The sequence below is a fragment of the Colias croceus genome, chromosome 7, assembly GCF_905220415.1.
Source record: "Colias croceus chromosome 7, ilColCroc2.1".
Lineage (NCBI taxonomy): Eukaryota > Metazoa > Arthropoda > Insecta > Lepidoptera > Pieridae > Colias > Colias croceus.
In genome coordinates, this window is record NC_059543.1 from 7272293 (window position 1) to 7293206 (window position 20914).

The 20914-nt window shown below is 30.6% G+C and overlaps 1 protein-coding gene across 1 annotated transcript in view; it reads left to right on the forward strand.

Moving 5' to 3' along the window:
* LOC123692956 overlaps positions 1 to 20914 on the forward strand; it is a 114362-nt gene that overhangs the window by 78607 nt on the left and 14841 nt on the right. Inside the window, exons 3-4 of the mRNA XM_045637806.1 lie at positions 17288 to 17365; positions 18428 to 18609. Coding sequence (XP_045493762.1) covers positions 17288 to 17365; positions 18428 to 18609 — 260 coding nt within the window. The remainder of the gene's footprint in view (positions 1 to 17287; positions 17366 to 18427; positions 18610 to 20914) is intronic.

The following is a 20914-nucleotide window of genomic DNA, read 5'->3' on the forward strand; positions in this document are numbered from 1 at the left end:
ATAATATGTCGTGACGGTATTGCCATGACGCGACTTTGAAATTTTACTCTCTACGCGCCTAAAGAAGTTTCACTTCAAAAATTGCACTTTATGCTAACGATTTACCTCATGAGTGAGTTTTACATTGAATGAACAAAGCGGTGCGAGAGGCGTTACATTGTAGCAATCAATATCAATCCACTGGACATTGGACTGCGATACATTAATTAGAATTTCATTAATTAATGAGGCTGCATAATTACTTGATATGATGAATGTATCTTGATTAAATAATTTGAAGTGGATTATTAACAGTTAGCAATTTTTTGGTCATCGTGTGCATTGAAATAACTTTACTTCTCCGATTATATAGTCAGAGAATGTCCTCCTTAGATTAAAAAATATGCACGCTTGAAACTCCAAAATAATTTTGACAAGACGAAACTTCTACTTTTTGAAACCCTGTTTACATTACAAACTTCTACATAATGGTTGTGATATTTTATTCAGGATACGCCATGACAGTCGCAAACTTAACGACCAACCTACACTAAACGAAAAACGCCTCTTTTGTAATTGATGAGTTAATAACTGCCACTTGTGCTGACATTTGCTAACAATCTCAAAGTTTTTGTTGTCGAAATAAATTAAACATGACGAATTCAGTACTTGAACTCAATCAAGAGGTTAGTCTATGTAGCGTCAAAACACTTATGTGTTCGCTAGACGCCTATTGCCCGCCCATTATACTTTATAATCACTGAAGTAAATATATGTATGTACATATATATGTATGTTCTGTTATACATTATTTATACTTATAATCAAAGCCTTTATTCTCAATACAGATACGTGTATAATATACATATATCTCTCTTGATTGTTTTTAATTTAATAAAAATTACCCTTATACAATTTTACTTCAATTAACAAAAATATAATCATCAGCTTTACAATTTAAAAAACCCATTCAGAAATATTTCAACGTTTCACGAATCATTCACAATTTCGAAATATGATGAATTGGGCACTTTGAAGTTTATTGGCCCTTCTAAATCCTACACTTGTAATTTTTATGTAATATAAATTTTAACCTCAAATGTTATATAAACAAACCTTCTTAATAACATCCTACCTTTTTATTATGTAGGTATTTATTACTTGAATGATAAGATATTATATTAAATGGGTAATCAATCCTTGGTCAAAAATAGAACATGAACGTTTACAATACCCTTATGCCCGTTTCACTACACGATGTAAAATATCTCTGACGTAGCAACCCATCTCAGATTTCAGTCTAGACGATAATATAAATTAAATGGGAATGATTGATGAATGTTCTGCTCTTGTACCAGATGGTACCGCTTACCTACTACTGGTTAATTGATTCAATTAATTACTTCTACTTTTATTCATATCAATTGATTACACATTAAAAAGTTGACAAAGTGTAGTCTCCAAAATTTGAGCTCCAAAAAGGCAAACGCATTTTAATGATGTTATACTCTGGTTTGAAGTACTAACAAGCGACTCTACACAGTTTTCGTATCTTTTTTTTCTTTACTTTAAGCGTTTTAAAAATTAAAATTTGCTAAAACAACACTGAAAATATAAGGAAAATATGAAGCAGTACGGCGCGGCGCCATATTTTTGAATTAGCAATGGCAAATACTGAAAGAGTTCATTTTACAATCGTTATAATTGCGTATAGGAAAATACCAATTTAGTACGGTTTATATAATTAACGTTAATGATGTATAAACGGAAAAACGCTATGGAACACATGGAAAATACGTTGACTTAATAATTACGCGATTGCGAATAGATTCGTTACAGTATTACGCATTATTAGTTCACGTTTGATCTATTCATCCTGATATAAGATACAGTTAAAGTAGCTGTTTAAATAAAGATGTTTATTGTTGCTGGTTAGAGAAAACATCCGCGAAGTAAGGCTTAATACAATTTAGATTCTAATTCCATTTTCCCACACAAGCCGCGCAGCCTTTCCAGTTTTGTCACACAGAAGGATATCTCTTACAAGAATAAGGGAATGTGTCTATAAGAGAATTAGCCGCCAGGTGCGACATTTTCCCTTTGCCACTACCTGATCATTAGTGTCTCAGGAATAATTATAAGTCAACAACCGCGCACATTAATTAACAGGGTCCTCTAGCGACGCCATTTTGTGCCCTTTAATTGCGACACTTAAATATCGCCCGTGTTTTAATAAAACAGCCTAGAAGGAGGCTCGTTACCAAAACCGACTAAACTAACGTAAATTTTGTGCTTCGCTAATGAAATTTCCATTTGAATTCAGCAATTGTATTAATTCATTGAGGTTTAAAGTCCAATTGGAATGTAGATGGAGTCAAATGAGAGTACAATTTGTGTGTAACAAGGGTTTATATAAATTTGTTTAAATAAATATTTCTATAATAAATATTGTTCTATTTCATATTATGTGCAACAATAAATTGATCTCACGTCATTAGCAATAAAGGCTGCAATTGTATTGATTATATTCATATTTATAGGATTAAGATTTATGCCATAAATAAACATCAAATACTTGATTATATCACTATGAGACAATAGCTATAAGGCTATCATAATTCTCGAGTGTTAAAAGCCTGTCAAGTTCTGTAGAATAAATGGATTCCTCGAACGCAAGCTTTATCTTTGATATAAGTTATAACTTATTGCACCAATATACCAATAATACATATTTATTACCGAATATAAATATTCATATAATTCACCAAATCAAACATACAGCCTACTTTCGTTTCGTGTACAGAAAAATTATATCGTGCGGTGGATTTCATATTTTTCATACGCAACCTGTGACCCAGTAGTGGAAACAAATAAGCTAAGTGATAAGAAAGTAATTTTTCGAAACATTTTGGCAAAAAGTAAATAACAAATTCTAACATAAAATAAAATTTAATTGCTATGAACATTATAATATAATTATTTTGTTTAGAAAGTAATAACGCAATTAAATTAAAAATTAAGGGCTGAAAGTCATAAAATTCATACCGTAGCAGAATATGGGAGGCAATGGGAAGCCTGCGTAATTCTATTTAACGATGAAATAAAATGTAAGCACAATAAAACCCAATTTGTGAAAATGGTTCAGTGCTAAAACAATGAACGTGGTAATATTATTTGCACTCAAAGGTACGGGGAGAATATCATTCAACGAAAAATTAATAAAATATATAGAACTGTCTAAAATCTTTCATCTGTCTACGAACCTTTTAATTCGAAACATCGTAAAAATAATCTGATATTACAATTTACAAGTACCACACATTTTTTACTTAAATATTTTGCGTTGAGTACTTCTTCGTGAGTAGATATATATCAAAGAGAACGCTATTTCTAAAATATCATCATTTATAAACAGATTAAAAATCCATTTATATTAATCCAAATCAGACTTATTACCGTTGATGTCATACTTGTTTTCAATTAAGTAATAGAAATCATTTACAATTAAGGCCTTAACCTTATTCTTAGTATTGTCGTCTCATAACTAAGAGTTACAAAAACAATCAACTGCTATAAAACAATCAGACAGCACTTTTAATTAACTTTATGGGTGAACTAATTTAAATACGACATTTACAATTTTGAATAACATATATCACATAACACTGATTCATAAACGTTTTTCAATTCATTTGTTTCTGTGCATGTGACTTGTCTTTATATCAAAGTTACATACGTTTATGTCCATTTATTAAATGCAATTATTATAAGTCTTGAAAAGTTTTACATTTTAACTCATACTTATTCATCACATAACTTTTCGTTTTCAAAAACCAATGATGTTAACTTTTAAGTAAGAATTTCCTGTTTTATAGAATGTGAGGGCCAAATTGAAGTACTTTTCGAATCCCTAAGTAGAGTTTGAAATATAATTTTATAAAGTTGGAGTACATAATAATACCAAAATGTAATTCTTTCAATTCATAATGTGAACTATAATGCCATAGTTTAACTGTTGTGTCCAAACATGTTATATTTCATTTTATATATGAGAAGTGAGTAGTAAAAAGTACATTATTTATTTATCCGACTCTGTGCTCTCCTGAGAACTTCAGAAAGTATAAACTTTCTTATATTTGCTAACAATCATTAAAAGTTGATAATATTTTTCAAGACGTTCGAAAATGCCTATTAACGAAATGACTAAGTGAAACATCCAACTCTAAAAGCTTTAAAACTCTTTCCCTAGAAACGCGTGGAATCGATTCTGCTCTTTTGCCGTGCGACTTTAAAAGCTCTACTTTCATTACTATGTCAGATATCCCAACGTCTAAAGCGACTTGTGTAATTGAGTTACACGGATAAAGCAACATTGAAGAGAAATAATTTTAAATTAAATCTTTATAGAACATAACATGGATAGCAAGAGTAAAGAAAACTTATTACTTAATTGAAAAGATCCATTCTTTCAAGACTACTTATTGTATTGTTAAATCAAAATTCAATCTTGTTTATGGCAGATCCGTCAATATTGAAGTCGCAGCGGTAAAATCAATTACACTGGTCGGCGAATGAAAAGGCGTATTTATAAAGAAAGAAACAGATAAAGTTGTGAGAGCAAGTGCTGAAATAATACGTCCGGTACCAGTCATCCCTATTCCTTGTTCATTGAAAACTTGTATCATGTAATATGCAATTTAAAATTTTTGCTTCAAATTAAGAGCCGCAACTTTTTTTAATAATATTAATTCTTGACAACCTTCATACAACCTTCTAGAATATATTTGTTGTCCCGTAGACGATGAGATATTTAGTAAAATAAATACATAACACGAACATTATTTAAATATTTTAATTTCCATGCATGTCTCGTCAATGTCACAATTTGGGTATGAGGGGAATATAATGTATTGGTAATAAGTTTAAATGTTCTTACGTTCCTTGATTATTCAAACTGATACATAAATAATTTTTGTCCAGTTCGAACAATACCCACATCGCTATTGAATACATTATTCTTATTTGTTGTGTATGTGATAAAATCATTCGAATTAAATATTAAATAGAAAAGAATCACAATTGAAATGAATGAAATTCTTTTAACGGCAGTGATGTACTTAATTGAAATAAAATGCCTAATTAAATAAAATTAAAATTCAGTTTGGTTGGATGTTGTATTAGAAATTATATACAAAAGCTTATAACGCGCTTCATATATTTTTAATGTACAATTTACCATTTGGTATTCTCATTGAGTCCCGGCTTTTGTTTATTGCGGTCAATTTAACATTCAAGTAATAATACTTGCTCAAATTATCGTGGCAGCAGGATCAAATCTCGTAAAAGATAAAAGGAATATTACATTTAGCCCAAGCTTAGCTGTAAATCTTCATAATGAGGAGCATAAATGTGGATTTGCGGAGATAGCAATCGGCAGTACAGGATTTTGAAATTTGGTTGAATTATCACAACGTGCCTTCATAAAGTTCCGATCTTCAACAGACTTTTAACATTTTCTAAAATGAAAATACTAACTTGCAATCCGAGGAAAACTCCTGCTCATAGCTCTGATAATATAAAATTCTACACAGCTTTGGAATAAATTGTCAATCGAACTGTAAAGAGGAGCTTATTCTTACGAAGTTTAATTCTGCCATTCAATTCACTGACAGAATTACTTATAATAGAATAGCGTCTGTTATAACTTGGTTATAACTTACAACACAACACTTCACAGCTTTTCATCGATTATTATTTTTTTCTTTAAGCTCATTTAAATAAGGACTTTCTCACTAAATTAGTTCTGCTACTACTATGCATATTAGTAATCTCAGTAACGGTGTTTTGTTAAGCATGCAAAGCTGTCTATTTAGCGCTTGATCTAACCGTCCAATGCTCCTATTAATAATATTGTGAATAAAATAATATTGTGCCGAATGCTCACTGGATTATGAAAATGACAAATTAGAGCCTGAGTTGCGTATACATTGGTCCAATTCTAAATCACCGCATTGTGCCGTAGTCTCGTTTGAGATTGGCCATCGTGAATTTATATTTTTTTGGTTTTTATGGCATTCAAATGCTTTATAAATATAAATTTATAAAGAATAGAAAAAATTCGATCACGAGGCGGGACTCGAACCCGCATCCTTCGCGCCATTCCGGGGCGGATGCCTAACCAACTCAGCCACTCGTGACCCGCCTGAGCAATCGAATTTATTCTATTCTTTCAGTTTTATGTGTCTTAATAATAATCTGTAAGTCTTATGATAAAGTGTCTATATAGCCAGAGATTGCAATCTTTTTAATCTTCCATTGATTTCACTATTATACGCAATAACATTTTGGGCGCCTTTGTTGTATATTACGAGATTAGATTCAAGGCTTCAACCATTGTCTGGCATTACATTCTCTAAAGATGGACCGATGACCTCACTCGATTTTAGATGATGAAGAGTGTGATAATTGTCTAAATTGGGTAATTGAATATCTTTTATGAAATGTTCTCTACATTTCATAAAAGATATTCAATTACTCCTTCTTACTTCCTATATAGCATATCGTATCAAAACTGATACGATATGCTATATAGGAATAAACAGAAGCTGTGGAAAATATAAAAGATTGATTCTTAATCTCAACTTTTTTTCAGAAACATTCTCCTTCTCTCTCTATCTATCGCCCATAATACACTAGAAATATTATATTTATATGTAAGCCTGTAATTTTATATCCACGTAACTGTAAATATACATTGCGATCATTTCACAATATCGTAGTAAAATATGGCAATACATCATCACATCGCCGACCGTTATGGGTGAAAATATGTTCTTTCAGTCCCGATTACAGAAACAAATGACATCATATATATAAACCGACTGTTCAATTTGTTTCAAGTAAAAATAAATATTATAAACACAGTTGACAGATATATACTACGTACATACAGTTAGGAAACTAAGCCCCTGCGATGAAATTATGACGTATAGCTATAGGGCTGTTACCTTTTTGATATTTAACCGACTTCAAAAATGGAGGAGGTTATCAATTCGGCCTGTATATTTCTGTTTGCTTTTTTCACAGTTGATTTTGTGGTAATTTGGAGATTAAAACCCGTTAAAATACAAAAATGGTGTAGCCTAAATATGAATTTACAAGAAGAAACAATCCGAATTTAATACAGCTTGTAAAAGTAAATACGTTTTTATCAGTGCTATATTTCGAAATCTAGTTTTGTTATGGACGCCGAAGGCTATTTAATGTAGGTACCTAAATTATTTATAATGCTTGATATTTGTATTATACATATATTCAATAATTATTTTAAACCAGAATTTACAATACTTGTATGTAGGTATACCTACTAAATTATTTTTAAAACGATAAATTAAATTAAATTAAAAAACACAAAATATGCAAAAATAAATTAAAATTATTTTATTATTATTATTATACGAGCATAGAACCTCTACCTTTTTGTTTTAGGAAGAAAAAGAAAATAGTTTGACAGGCTTAGTGCTTGACAAAGTGGAGACGCCACGTATCGATAAAAATACAATAATTATAATATCTATCTTTTTCTTCCCTAATATTTACGTAATTATGCACATAAATTTAAACAAGATTTTTTAAGGTTTCAATTTTTTTAGATTTTTGTGCTCTTCTAGATTGCGTAAAAATAGATGCGATCTTTAAACAGAATGGACTCCTAATATTGACTATTTGTAGCTATCATTTTGATATAAAATAAAAACCTAAAATAAAAACTCATGCATATCTATAGAAATTAAAAAATAGTCTCATTTTAACTTGTAGTCAGATACGGTATTTACAAATATATTTATTGAAAGGGCTACAAACTGAAACAATCGATATTTATTTAATGTGAATTGACATCACTTTAAACTTTTTTCCAGACTATATTCAAAATCTGTGGATGTGTCACCCGCTACTATCGATCCCCCTCAATACCCTCGTAAACACGCTTTATGGGGGGGGGAGCCATTTCGAAAATTTTGTATGAAGTTTCCTTACTGTATGTATCTGTATATTGTGTTATAAATATGTTATATTTAATGGACACTTAAACATTTTTAAACGTTTATAAAATTTTGTACTTAACAATAATAGAATGAAAGTAAATAGTAGATATCTACATCTTATGCATTTTTAGTATATCTCATTTAGACAGAATTTGTCCAGGAAAAAAGAAGAACAAGAATGCAATCATGTATCCTTTTAAACGATAAGTAAAATAATTTTCAATCGAATGGAATGTTGAATATTGAATACTTTCGGCAAAAAATCCACTAGAGAATCCAATAAGGCCTTCAAATAAAAATGCTACCGCAGTTACGGCTTTACTGAACGCAAGACTGCCTTGTGACTATAGTATTGACATAAATAAAGGTTTTTTATGCTCTTTCATCTTCAAATTATAGGCGGCATGGCTTTCCAAGCATGTTTCAATGGAAGCGAATTTCAACAGTCATGACATTTTTATATGAAACTTGTTTCAGAATTATTGTCTGTTTAAAATTCCCTCGTGAAGGTACGGTTGGATGATCATAATCTTTCCGCATATTGCTCCTTGATTTCGAGCAACAATGACTGCTTTCAAGTTGCTTATCAATGGGTAGGGCTTATGAATCACTATGAGTCATTAAACGTAGTTGAACGTAATGCAGGTGTTTCTAATATGAAACGTTTTACGATAGGCGTGAATGAAAAACCCATGTTCTCAAAAGATACGTGTACGAATATAGTAATGATTCACATTCTGAGTCTAACACGTAAATGTCCGCCCATACATTTCTCTATGGGGATATTTTACAGTACAACCAACCTACTCTATGTGAATTGTGAAGGATTTGTGAGTAGGATATGCCACTTATAAACGATTGTTTTTCATTCTTTAATTAAAACATTAAATAGAAAAAAAATATGTATTCAATTAGCATACTGCTTCTAAAGAGACACGCACCACTAGTTGCTCTTTTCGCAATACGTGAGTGTTGTGGCAATTCATATTTACAATTTCAAATAATAAAGAAATCATTTATATTTCTACGCAATTAGATTCCATGGAATTTTATCTTCCATAAATATGAAACATACCTTAATAATATTATCTTAATAATCTTTCCTTTCAATAACCTTCAAGTGTCCGCATACGTTTTTAATCTACTAAACATTTTCAATTACTTTAACTCCTTGTAACGTTGTTAAGCACTGGTTTAATCCCGACAATGACGTCAAGAAAAGCGTTATAAATCTTCGTGAAGCGTCTAGTTGCTGGCGTAATTTGTTAATTCTTTGTCAACGCTTGAGACGAATGACAACTCCGCTTTATATAGCGGTTGTAAACTGAATCAAATCGTAAACGGGAAATTGCAGGGAGACTATGAAAAGATCTACGGATATAACCGATAAAGCGTTGCAAAATTATGTATAAAGTATTAAAAAATTCAGGTTCAAAACTATTTTTTTAAACATATTATCCACGACGTTATTGTCTGTTTGTAACACTTTGAAGGTAAGTTTCTTTTCACATTTTTAAGAGACACATTTCGATCATCAAAAATATCTTTAAATAAAAGAGTTCAAAAGGTTTTGGATAAAAAAAGATTTAATAAAATTACAATGGCTTCAAAAAATGACAAATTTTATGATAAATCTTACAAGAAAGCTTCAAAACAAACAAGGCACAGTTATAAATTATCCTGACAAAACAACTCGCTAAAGTAATGAACATTAATGCGAATATTTCAGAATACTCGTTACCAACTGAAACTTTATTAATTTCACCAAATAATTTTTGCCATACAAAATGAGAAAGCAGTTTTAGCTCCACAATGTGTATTCCATTAACGTACCTAAGTAAATTGATTATAACTTATTCTGTGAGAAGATATTGTTATTAAACTCTACAATTAAAATAAAACATATTGTTTTTTATAAGTAGATATGTAATTACTAAAATACATAAAGCTATTTATGTATTTTAAACCAATTAAATGCGTGTAAAAACTATTCAATAATTCGTGATCAAATTAAAATAGGCTACTGAGAAGTAACAGCTTTCAAATAAAAAAAATCATAATGACTGTTGCACTTAATAAAAAAAAAATATTCAAAACTCCTTATTTTTTGTGGTCGTTTAAATATTAATGAATTCAGAAGTGCAACAAATTATTTTCCGATCACAGTTCCGTAGCCGACAATTCATTTCACAATGAGAGGTTTTTATTCAAAACTAACTGTGCTCCGCGGTTATAATAATATAGCTTATAACCTTCCTCAAAAAATGGGCTATCTAATAACTATGTTAGATATAAAACCGAAATAATTTTTCAACCTAAATCAGACCAGTAGATCCCGAGATTCGTGCGTTCAAAGAAACAAACAAACAAACTATTCAGCTTTATTATATTTTTATAGATTATACTTTCCAGTTTTCTTAGAAGTAGACAACGTTGAAAGTAACAGGACAGGACTTAGTTGTAGGTATCCGCATTGCAACTTGTCAATATCCAGCTATCCGTATATTTATTGCTTATTACTAGTGGTTCGCCCCGGCTTCGCCCGTGGTACCTACATGTTTAAACTATCCTATCTCTCAAGTTGGATCGAACTGCACATGGTGTGCGAATTTTATTATAATCGGTTAAGTGGTTTAGGAGTCCATTGAGGACAAACATTGTGACACGAGATTTATATATATTAAGATTTCCTGGTTGCCTGTTTAACAATATTTTTTATTCATGTTAAAAATGAACGTTCACCTATAATTTATTTTTAACACAATCATTTATGAAATATTTGTTCTGGGTTGGATCCTTAACGGAGAACATACATCTTTACGACTTTTCTAATCAAAGCATTCTCGAAACTTTAGGGATCATGTGTCTAAGATTAACAGAACCATAAATGTCATTCTAATTATAATTTGAGGGAATTGTAAAATACTCCCATAGGAAGATGTATCAACCTTTCTGTAACAAATAGACATAATGCCCAACGATTGTTGTTACGAAGTTCTAATTACTAATATATTGTTTATGTAAGAAGTTTGAAAGGGCTTCTAGAAGAAGTCTAATTGAATAAATAAATGATTGAGTTTGAGTTGAATTATAATAATACTTACAGAAAATCTCAAAGCTTCCTTATTTTCACAAAAATAAACATTCCTTCGATATAAGCCCTATACCATTTCGACATCGAGAATCAGGAATAAAAGAGAAGATAACTTTTTAAGAAGGTTTAGCACAAGTACCCTCACCACATTTTATGGATGTGGTAAATGCAAACGATACTTTATTGTTTCATTAAGAAATACTTTTTTTATGTTCCACCTGATTATGTTATGTTTAGAACAACCGTTCTTTTAGAAATTGTATACCTAATGCTTCAGAATTTGTATTGCGTGTTTTACAAAGAATAATATATCATGTGACTGTAAATGTAATCAATTTAGTATTAAGGGAAATATAAATATTAAAAGGAGTATTCATTCATTTTAAACAATTCGAGGCACATACTTATCCTTGATGATGGATCCTGGAATTATACGTTTATAATATTAGTTATAAAACGGAAGCTTGGACTGTGGACATAATATATTGTTATCGATTTTCTATCTTTACTGGTTAGTGAAAAACGGATGTAAGTAATAAACATTTTATATAGCTTTAAGAAACTACAAAAGATAAGCATTTATTTCTATGAAACACTAAAATTCGGTTAATATTATAATCTTATTATTAGAAGAGCAACGTCCTAAAAGCTTAAACCAGGAACGTTAAATTAGCTCTTGTAAAGTCTATAAATGCACATACTTGAGTATTATACCCACAACGCTCAATCAATTTAGATGAAATAATAGGATACATTAAAGATTCAGGGGTGATTTTGGCTTTAATGATAAATTTATGGTTAATAAGCGAAACAATTTGATGCAAATATAATACAGGTAATTTTTGAAACCGATTTAAAAGGAAACAAATCGATTTAAGATGTTTATTACATTTTATTACAATAACATGGTATCTCCTTCTGTTATTAATTATCAAACAAATGTTAACTCAGAGCATTTCTTAGAAAAATCAAATTCGAACTAAGTAGGTATATATCTTTTGAATCGATTCTTGTGCGTCACAAAAAGTGGTTCCAATTGCCATTTTCCGTTACAATGACTCTGCTTAATTTACTAATGAGGAAGAGTTAGTGTGCAATGTCATCATTGCTTAAATATTCTCATATCATTTGATGCGTATAGACTATTTGTTCACACAAGCGCATATCCAAACGATTGCAATTGCTTTCTCGGCAAAAAGCCACTCCATTACTAGCTACTACGTGCTACTACCACATTTTATACGAAAAGTTATCCGATCTCCATACAGATTTAAAAAGGTAATCAAATCCGAGGAAGCAAAGTGGTTGGAAATAGATTAAATGTAGTTCTGAAATAAAACTAAAAAGTGTACTCAAAAAAGAGGGTTGTGTGCAGCATTTGCATTTCGCAGTCGACTGGCTCTCACGTAAACATTCCGGTTTTTTCTTTATTCTCAATACATTGCGAATAGATTTTTTTTAAAGGCACGTAACCACTTTTATGTATAGATTATTGCAATTTAATATGGCTGGGAAAGTAATATTAAATTGCAATCATCGTTTCAACAAAGGTGGGTAAATGGGAAATAATTCTCATAGAAGAAGGAAAACAATAGGTAGTATAAGTATGTTTTGCTTTAATTTGTGATATAAGTCAAATCATAAACAAATATCACTTTAAATTGGTATATAAGTATCACGTGAAGAGGTTTAAAAAAATACATTTAATAATATGTTCGTTGCGGTCACTAAAACTATAATGTACATGTTGTCTGATTACTCTCTGATAAAAAATGTTTTAAACATATAAAGCGTGACGTTAAAAAAAGTATTGAAGGTTTATGGAGGTGTTATAATATTAATCAATAAAGTGTTCCCACTTATAGGTTAAAGTGATGATATCATATGTGTATCATCGTTATGTGTATACAAGTGTTCGTTATTATAAATGGACAAAAGATATTCACAGACGGAAATTCATTAACACATTGTGTCAATTAAGAGCTGCGATCTATGGCAGCTATGACAGCATGTTAACCCTTCCGGCTAGTGGGTTAACATCCGAATAAAACTATAAAATTGTACGAGATTTAGCGTTAATTTGGATGTTGCATATTGATCTATGAGTTCTATATCTACTCTTATGTTATTATTTTAACCGATTTCAAAAAAGAAAAGGTTCTCAATTCGACTGATTTTTTTTTGGTTTACATAAATATTACATAAGAAATTTCGATTGAGTTAACCTTTTGTGATGATTTTGCTTGAACAGCTTTCAAGTAAAATCATCCTTCAATCACTTTCTGTTCAAAATGGGACAATTTAAATTTTTTCAACTTCTGATAATTTAAAGGCGGTTTGGTTTTTTGTAAAAAAATAGTTATTTATTATTGTGGGCGTGATAGAATCTTTGTTTCCATATAACAATGCAGATTTGAGATAAAATATGTATTATTAATGTTGATCTTGATATGTATGTAAAGTGGAACGCAGGTGAGGATCACTAGAATGAGAATTTAGACTACTGGGCGATCGTCGACCTTGCTAAACACAAGAACTGCTAACCTACGATATATAGCAATATTTTGAGATTTAGTTGCATTCGAAGTAAAGGTACATACCATATTATTATGAATACAAAAAAACAGAAACAAAATTTAATTTATAGCAGAAGTTAGCTGAGTCACCTAATATATTGATCAAAGACATATTGAAAATTTAAAAATATCACTAGTTTCATTCAAATACAAACATACATTTCAAATGTACGAAAGCCATTTCTGTAGTGTAGTTTTCAAAGTGCATGTTCCATAATGATTGGATAAATAATTCAAGAGAAACAGCTTTAGCTTTTGCTACGATGTTAAGCCTTGTATCCACTTGAGCATGCTCAGGCGAATGAGCGGCTCATTTGGACGAGCCGTTCAAGTGGAGACGCCTGAGCATGTTCGGGCCGCGCGTGCTCAGGCGTCTCCACTTGAGCGGCTCGGCCAAATGAGCCGCTCATTCGCCTGAGTATGCTCAAGTGGATACAAGGCTTTAGATATACAACAACGAAGTTCATAAGTATTTTGTGTATGCTTGTAAAACAGCGTACAAACGCTGTTTTACAAGCATACACAAAATACTTCGCTTTTAACGAAGTCTCAAGTCAAAACTTGAGACTTCGTTAAAAGCGTTTTACGTTAATATTAAATGGTGTTGCGAATTTAATTTAATTGGTTTGAAATTATTTTACTCATAAAGATATCAGGTTAAAAGTAAAGTTGATTAATATACTTTTATTGGTGGTATTTTTACATTTGACGTTTTGAGTTTAAACACACTTTGAAAAATATTTTATCTAAATTATGTTTAGCAAAAGTAAGTTATTTGTATTACAAACATAATTTAATTACTTCAGATAATTAGAAGTACATATAAATTAGGAGTTTATTTTCGTCTTCGTCGACTTCAGACATAAAATAAACATAAAATAAATAAACCTTCACACTCGAGGGAAACGCTAAAATCCAAATGGCACTTATAATTCAATGACCTAGCATTAGTAATGACGTTATTAAACTCAAATATACTTTGGTACGAATAAATTTGCCAAATTATTAAATTTCACGCCAAGAAATGTACGGAAATAGTGAATATTTTTAAATGTTCTTCGTTTTTTTTCATATTTCCATTTCCGACCGAGGAGGGAGTTCTACAAATATTTTTTTACGTTGATAAAATTTCTGACTGTGCCGTTACGTTATTTACCAAATACATAGATATATTTAGCTAAGTACGTAGTATATAAATTGCAATTCAATCTAGGTCATATTTATATTATTTACAACAATCGTATATCGACAAATTATTATTAGTAAATTCATTTGTGTACGTAAACGGAAAACGATGATCAATTTTGAATGGCGAAGAATTTCACTGAGTGAATTACCTATATACCGCCTGAGGAAACATAAATTTAACCAAAAAATATTTTTACCTTGCCCTTAACAGAAATGACTTTCTTAGCAAAAAATGTTTACTTATTTTTTATTCTGGGTTGTTAGGTACGATCGGCAAACATTTACGACAAGAAAATTTCATGAAGATCGGATTATATACACACAGAATAACGTAACACAAAAATACAAAAGTTGATTAAGTTTGCTTTAAAAACTCTGAATGTCTTCGACTGTTACAATATAATACTAGGGAAAGTATAAATTTGCTATTCCCTAATTTATAATGGGTATTATGGTTTAATCAGATAAATTTGTTCAGTAAATTATAGCCACAATCGTGAATTATGCGGTGGACAGCTAATGCTAATAAACGTAATGAAAATAAAATCTAACTAGCTTGAGTCTGTGGCTTTACTCATATAGTCATCTAGATCCGATCAATTTTTGCATGAAAATGTAACATACATACATCCTGCAATTTCAACCAGATGATAGTATAAAACAAAGTACTATGTCCCTTTGTCCCTCAAATCTTTAAAACAACGCAACGGGTTTTGATACATGTTTTTAATAGATAGAGCCATTCAAGAGGAAGGTTTGAGTGTATAATATATCTAATATTAGGTTTTAGACAAAGCGGGCGAAGCTGCGGGCGGAAAGCTAGTTCAATATATAATAATAAAATTGATAGTACATATAAAAATAGGTAATTGGATATTCCAGTTATACACTTAAATTATCGTGTTACGGTAGTTGACCCAGTTAGGATAACAATACATGTCACTGTTAAACATCCGCAACTCTGAATGAGAATTCTAAATACTGTTCAATACTTAATGAACATAATAGACAACATAATATAAAATTGTTAATACATATAGGGTTATGTGTGCGATTTAGAACGAGATAATATTATAATGCCATGTCTCTGATATAACCATATTACTACCCCGAAATTGCAAGGAATCCATGTGAGATTTCCTCATATCCTTTTTCCTCCAAAAAATCCCTTTAGGTATGTTTAGTAAATTTTCCTACCAATATGAAGGTAGCTCCTACTTCTAAAATGCCTGATGTGAAACGCATTACAAGCTTTCAACTCCATATAAATTCTTAGCTCCTTACCTGAACAATGCGTAAAGTACATTGAATTTAGGTAAATTTGGAGACAGCTACATTCATTTGGATGGAAGTTTGATAATCGCTTAGTATTCAGTATTCACGTTGCGCTCGGCTTAGCTGCCGGCGCTGTCTGAGTGCACAACCGTGTCGCATGCACATTGTGGCCTCTCAGTTGCGAATACAAAGCGCTGTGCTCTTGGATTCGCCCGGTTTATAATTTTATGCCCGAATTTTGTGAGGATTTTGAAATTGGTCGTATTATATGTATTCTATGGTTCTTGGCAAAGAATGCTTTCATCTGTAAATGATTTTACCGTTACTATACCTACATATTATAATATATCAGTAGGTACCTACTTGCATTTTTACAGCATACTGTTTGCAGATAGATGTATTTTCAGTATTGTAATCATATTCGAATATAAATTTATAGTAAACTAAATAATAAAATACATATAAGTATTTTCTGTAAGTCCGTTATGATTGTAAATAATGTTGATGTGGCACGAATTTTCCGATATATATTAAGATAAAAGTTAATATTTAACCCTGCATGTTCATCACGATGCGTGGATCGAGACATAGATAGCCTTTTATAGAATATTAATGGGCAAAAAACCAATAAATCAATCACTTTGTCGAGTAATGTACTAATGGCCATAAACAACTTATTACTATAGAACATATAATTTTATGCAGGATGATTCATTAATCAATCAAAGCAATAAAGTCAAATATTTAAAATTAAAATTAATGATAATATTTAAGTGTCTAGTAACAGAGATAATTTAATAAGTTAACTACGTAAAATACGCTATATGAAATCCTGTAAAGGTAGGACCAGATATTTTTCTGGTAACATTTCCTTTTGCATATCTTTATTCACAAAAAAAAAATGAAAAGTTATAAAATTATACATTATTTTATTAGAGCTTTATCCTATTGTCCTGAATTCGCTACTACATAGTTACTATGTAATCGCTACTGAATTATCATTTATTATAACTTGATTATAAAATACGAGAGAACAACTTGTAGATAATGCTACAACTTGTTCACATGTCGCATATAATTGTTTATCGATACAAGTATATAAATATTAAACTGCGTGTTTATTGTTACAGCCTCCACTAACTTGGTCGGGAAGTTCACTCAAAGCGTTCGTCGCATTGTACAAGATGTTAAGGACGAGGGTGCCTCTAGTGAGTATTGCTTTTCATTGTGAGCACTTGAAATAAAAACTGGCTTTATGAACTGAATAAAGTGCCTTTTCATATTCCTAGCTTCACTTCTTACTAACATTCTTTTCAAATTCAATTATCATAATAAGGGATTTATGCAATTTATAATATTGTCTTCATAGTGTTTTAAAACTAGGAGTTTATCCTGAAATCAAAACATTTGTCAAATTGAATTGGATCTTCACTGTGAAACAATAATTTTGACATAACTATATTGGTTTTTGAGATTGAATTAAAATCGTTATTGCATTTAAATCCACGTGTTTAAGTGTTTATAAACTTGCAAGTTATTTATTCCAAACAATTCAGTTCAGAGTTGCAATATGCATGTACGGGTTTGATAAGGAAGCCCGGGCAACAATTTGTTCGCTTCGAAATAGCGTATCTCTGACATAAAGCACATTTTCTGACAATAAAGACCTCGCTTTCTCAAACGCCTCGTTCAACTAACTGAAGCAAACTTTAGGAGCAGAGCTATGCTGTCACATTCTCTCAGAAAATCTGCACGCTATAAACAATTATGTACCTTTAAAATTGCAAATTGCAATAAGCAACTCTTTAGTTCTAAAGATTAGCGAATTACGCTAAGACCTTGTTTCAAGGTGACTGAATGAAGTCTCTAAATCTGAAATGAAAATTATTTGGTGAATTGGATGCGTAAAGCATTTACTCCATACTCGGGACACGGGAAACCACTTAGACCTATTACCACTAAATTTACGGATCTTAATTGATAATTCCTATTTTAGGTTACTAACTATTATTACTTATTAGCTCAGGATATGTGTATCATTTTTTGCTTAATAGAACATGTATTGTTCATGTATTCTTATTTTACTATCCTAATCCTCAATACTAATCCAAAATTACAATGTACCTTTCCTATCACGCAGAAACTGCTAAAATTAGGTATAGGTATTAATTATTATTATTAATTGTAGCCTTTATTTTTTTAGATTATTTTTAAATCTACTTGTGGCTAGCAATAATAATAACTAAATTTAAATGAAATTGATGTACCAGGCGGGCAGACGAAAGAAGAAGTAATAGAAACAAACGAGCGTCTACGGGCAGTGCGCATACGGCTCGATGAAAATTACGACACAGCCAAGAAAGCTCTCGTTACATTGATGGCCAGGTACAGTGAATCCAAGGCACAGAGGAATATCTTCACGCGCTACACACTTCTCAAGGCTATGATTAAGGTAAGTCAGTAATTTAGTAGCTTCAAGATAGATTCAATTGTATAGAATGTAGAGCTTCCATGGGACATGGAATTAGAGAAAATTGTCATGTTACATAATATTATGTTTATGTCTCCATTCTAATAATTATTATTTTGGATATGGAATTCAATAGATAGTCTAAAGTTATATAATATAGGCAAATAATTATGTAATTATGTAAAGTATGCAGGCAAACTTTAAATAGTGTTTTGAATAATCAAAATTGATATAAATCAATATCAGCGAATATTCAATTGTATCCTATGATTTTAATAGATCTTGTAATAAAATAAAAAAACGGGACGATTAAATTCCGCTTATATCAATACGAAACCTTGTAGATCTTTTAGTCTTATTATAAGTAAACCATAAAACGGTTGAAAATTGTAATATCACTGTTAGGTTATATTTTAATTAAAAAAATGACGTTTTTCAAGAACAGTTTATATGATTGACGGACTAATATCTCCTATACAAAGCCTTATCAGGCAGTTCCCAGTTTGCAACATAAAATGTGAATACAGAAATACATTGTATTGCATCAATAAAAATATCCGATAAGTACACGGTTATTAACGATTTCTTAGACGTAATGTTTGTAATAACGGACCATCTGCCAAGATCACGTACACAATATAATATTATGGGTTGAGCAACAAAGACCGATAGACATAAACCGAAACTGCTAAACAAACACTAGGCTTGCGAAAATCGTGGAACGTACATCGGGAGATTGTACTTAATACCGAACCTAATCACCTTACAACATCGGAACCATTGTCACGACAAACAAAGAATAAACTCTACCCTTTTTAAAATTCAGCACCTACTGCAAATTGATCCCGGTAGGATTTACTGTATCCTTCTAATTAAACGGGACGTGACTTTCCGTTCTTGTAGATTTTTTAATGATCGAATTCCAATTAAGGGTTATCCTATGTCATGGATGCGCAGCTAAAGTTATTAATTAGACAGCAATGACGACTCTGCTAAATCGTAGCGGTAAAGCCTTGTATTTCGCATTGATTTTTGCAATTAATGGTTACGTTTCTCATTCAGTGATTTTCATTTAAACCTTTTTGTGCTCTCGTTTTGATTATTCAGTAAACATAAATGATTTAAAAAGGGAACACTCGCCATTAAATTTTTTAAATGTACCTGTTTGCTTATGTTTTGCTGGATTTAAGATTATATTTATATTTTCCATTACAATGAAATGATATGGTGTATTTTTTAAATAAAATTATATTATATTGAGCAACTATGCTCGTAAGTAAATTAATAAATTATTCAGAAAAAAAAAAAATTATGTACAATAAACTTCATATTATAGTACAAGATAAAACAACTTTACAATTACATCGATTGTTTTTATTCAAATAATAAATATTAATAAATATGAGCTTGCTCTTAATGATTCTTTAACAACATAATATGATTTACAATTCGTTCCAACTTCAAAGTTCCTATTGCAATTGTGCGTAGTTTAATTTTTAATATAATTATGTTATATAAAATTAAGTTTTTAGTTTTGTACAGTATTGTATCAAAAAATGTTACGCACGCACGTCAAACATTGTGTTACAATGTGAGTGGCTCTATATTGATATTTACGCAATTTCTTTACTGATATTTAAGGCTAACCTTAAACCAATGATTCAGAAGATGCAAATAAATACCGAGATAAGTATTATTGACTAAGCTGACATTTTGCGGATTTTTTTTTTATTTAAACTTGGAATGGCTAAATTATAAAGTCAGTAACAATTATTTTTTAAGCATAAAGTCGTAAGTTCTATTGGCATAACTATTATAATACACAACAACATACATTGTATACCTTAGCTCTTCGTTTAGTGCGGCGACACAATAAAATATTCAGTAATTATTTAAAATGGTTACCTACTTCTGAAAGATTGGATGAATTTTAAATCTACTTGACGTGACTTGAGTTTTTCCTCATAAGAAAATATCACTCAGAAATAGTATAATATTTTTTAATAATATTTTTCATATTATATTTCTTTGATAAAAAAATATTTCGTTTCTTAGAATAGGTACCTGTATTATAGGTTAATTCTAGATAAGTATAGGAATAATTTCGACACTAAGTTTCAAAATACCAGAGAGTTCAGAATTCCTCAGTTATTTTTAATAAAACTTCGAAGTGTCTAAACCTACGCTCAGAAACTAATTTTAAAGTGTTTGCCGATTATAAAAATTGCTATATAGCACTAACTTTTCCCCATTTTCCCTTCCGTTACGCTACAAGTCTGTTGCCACA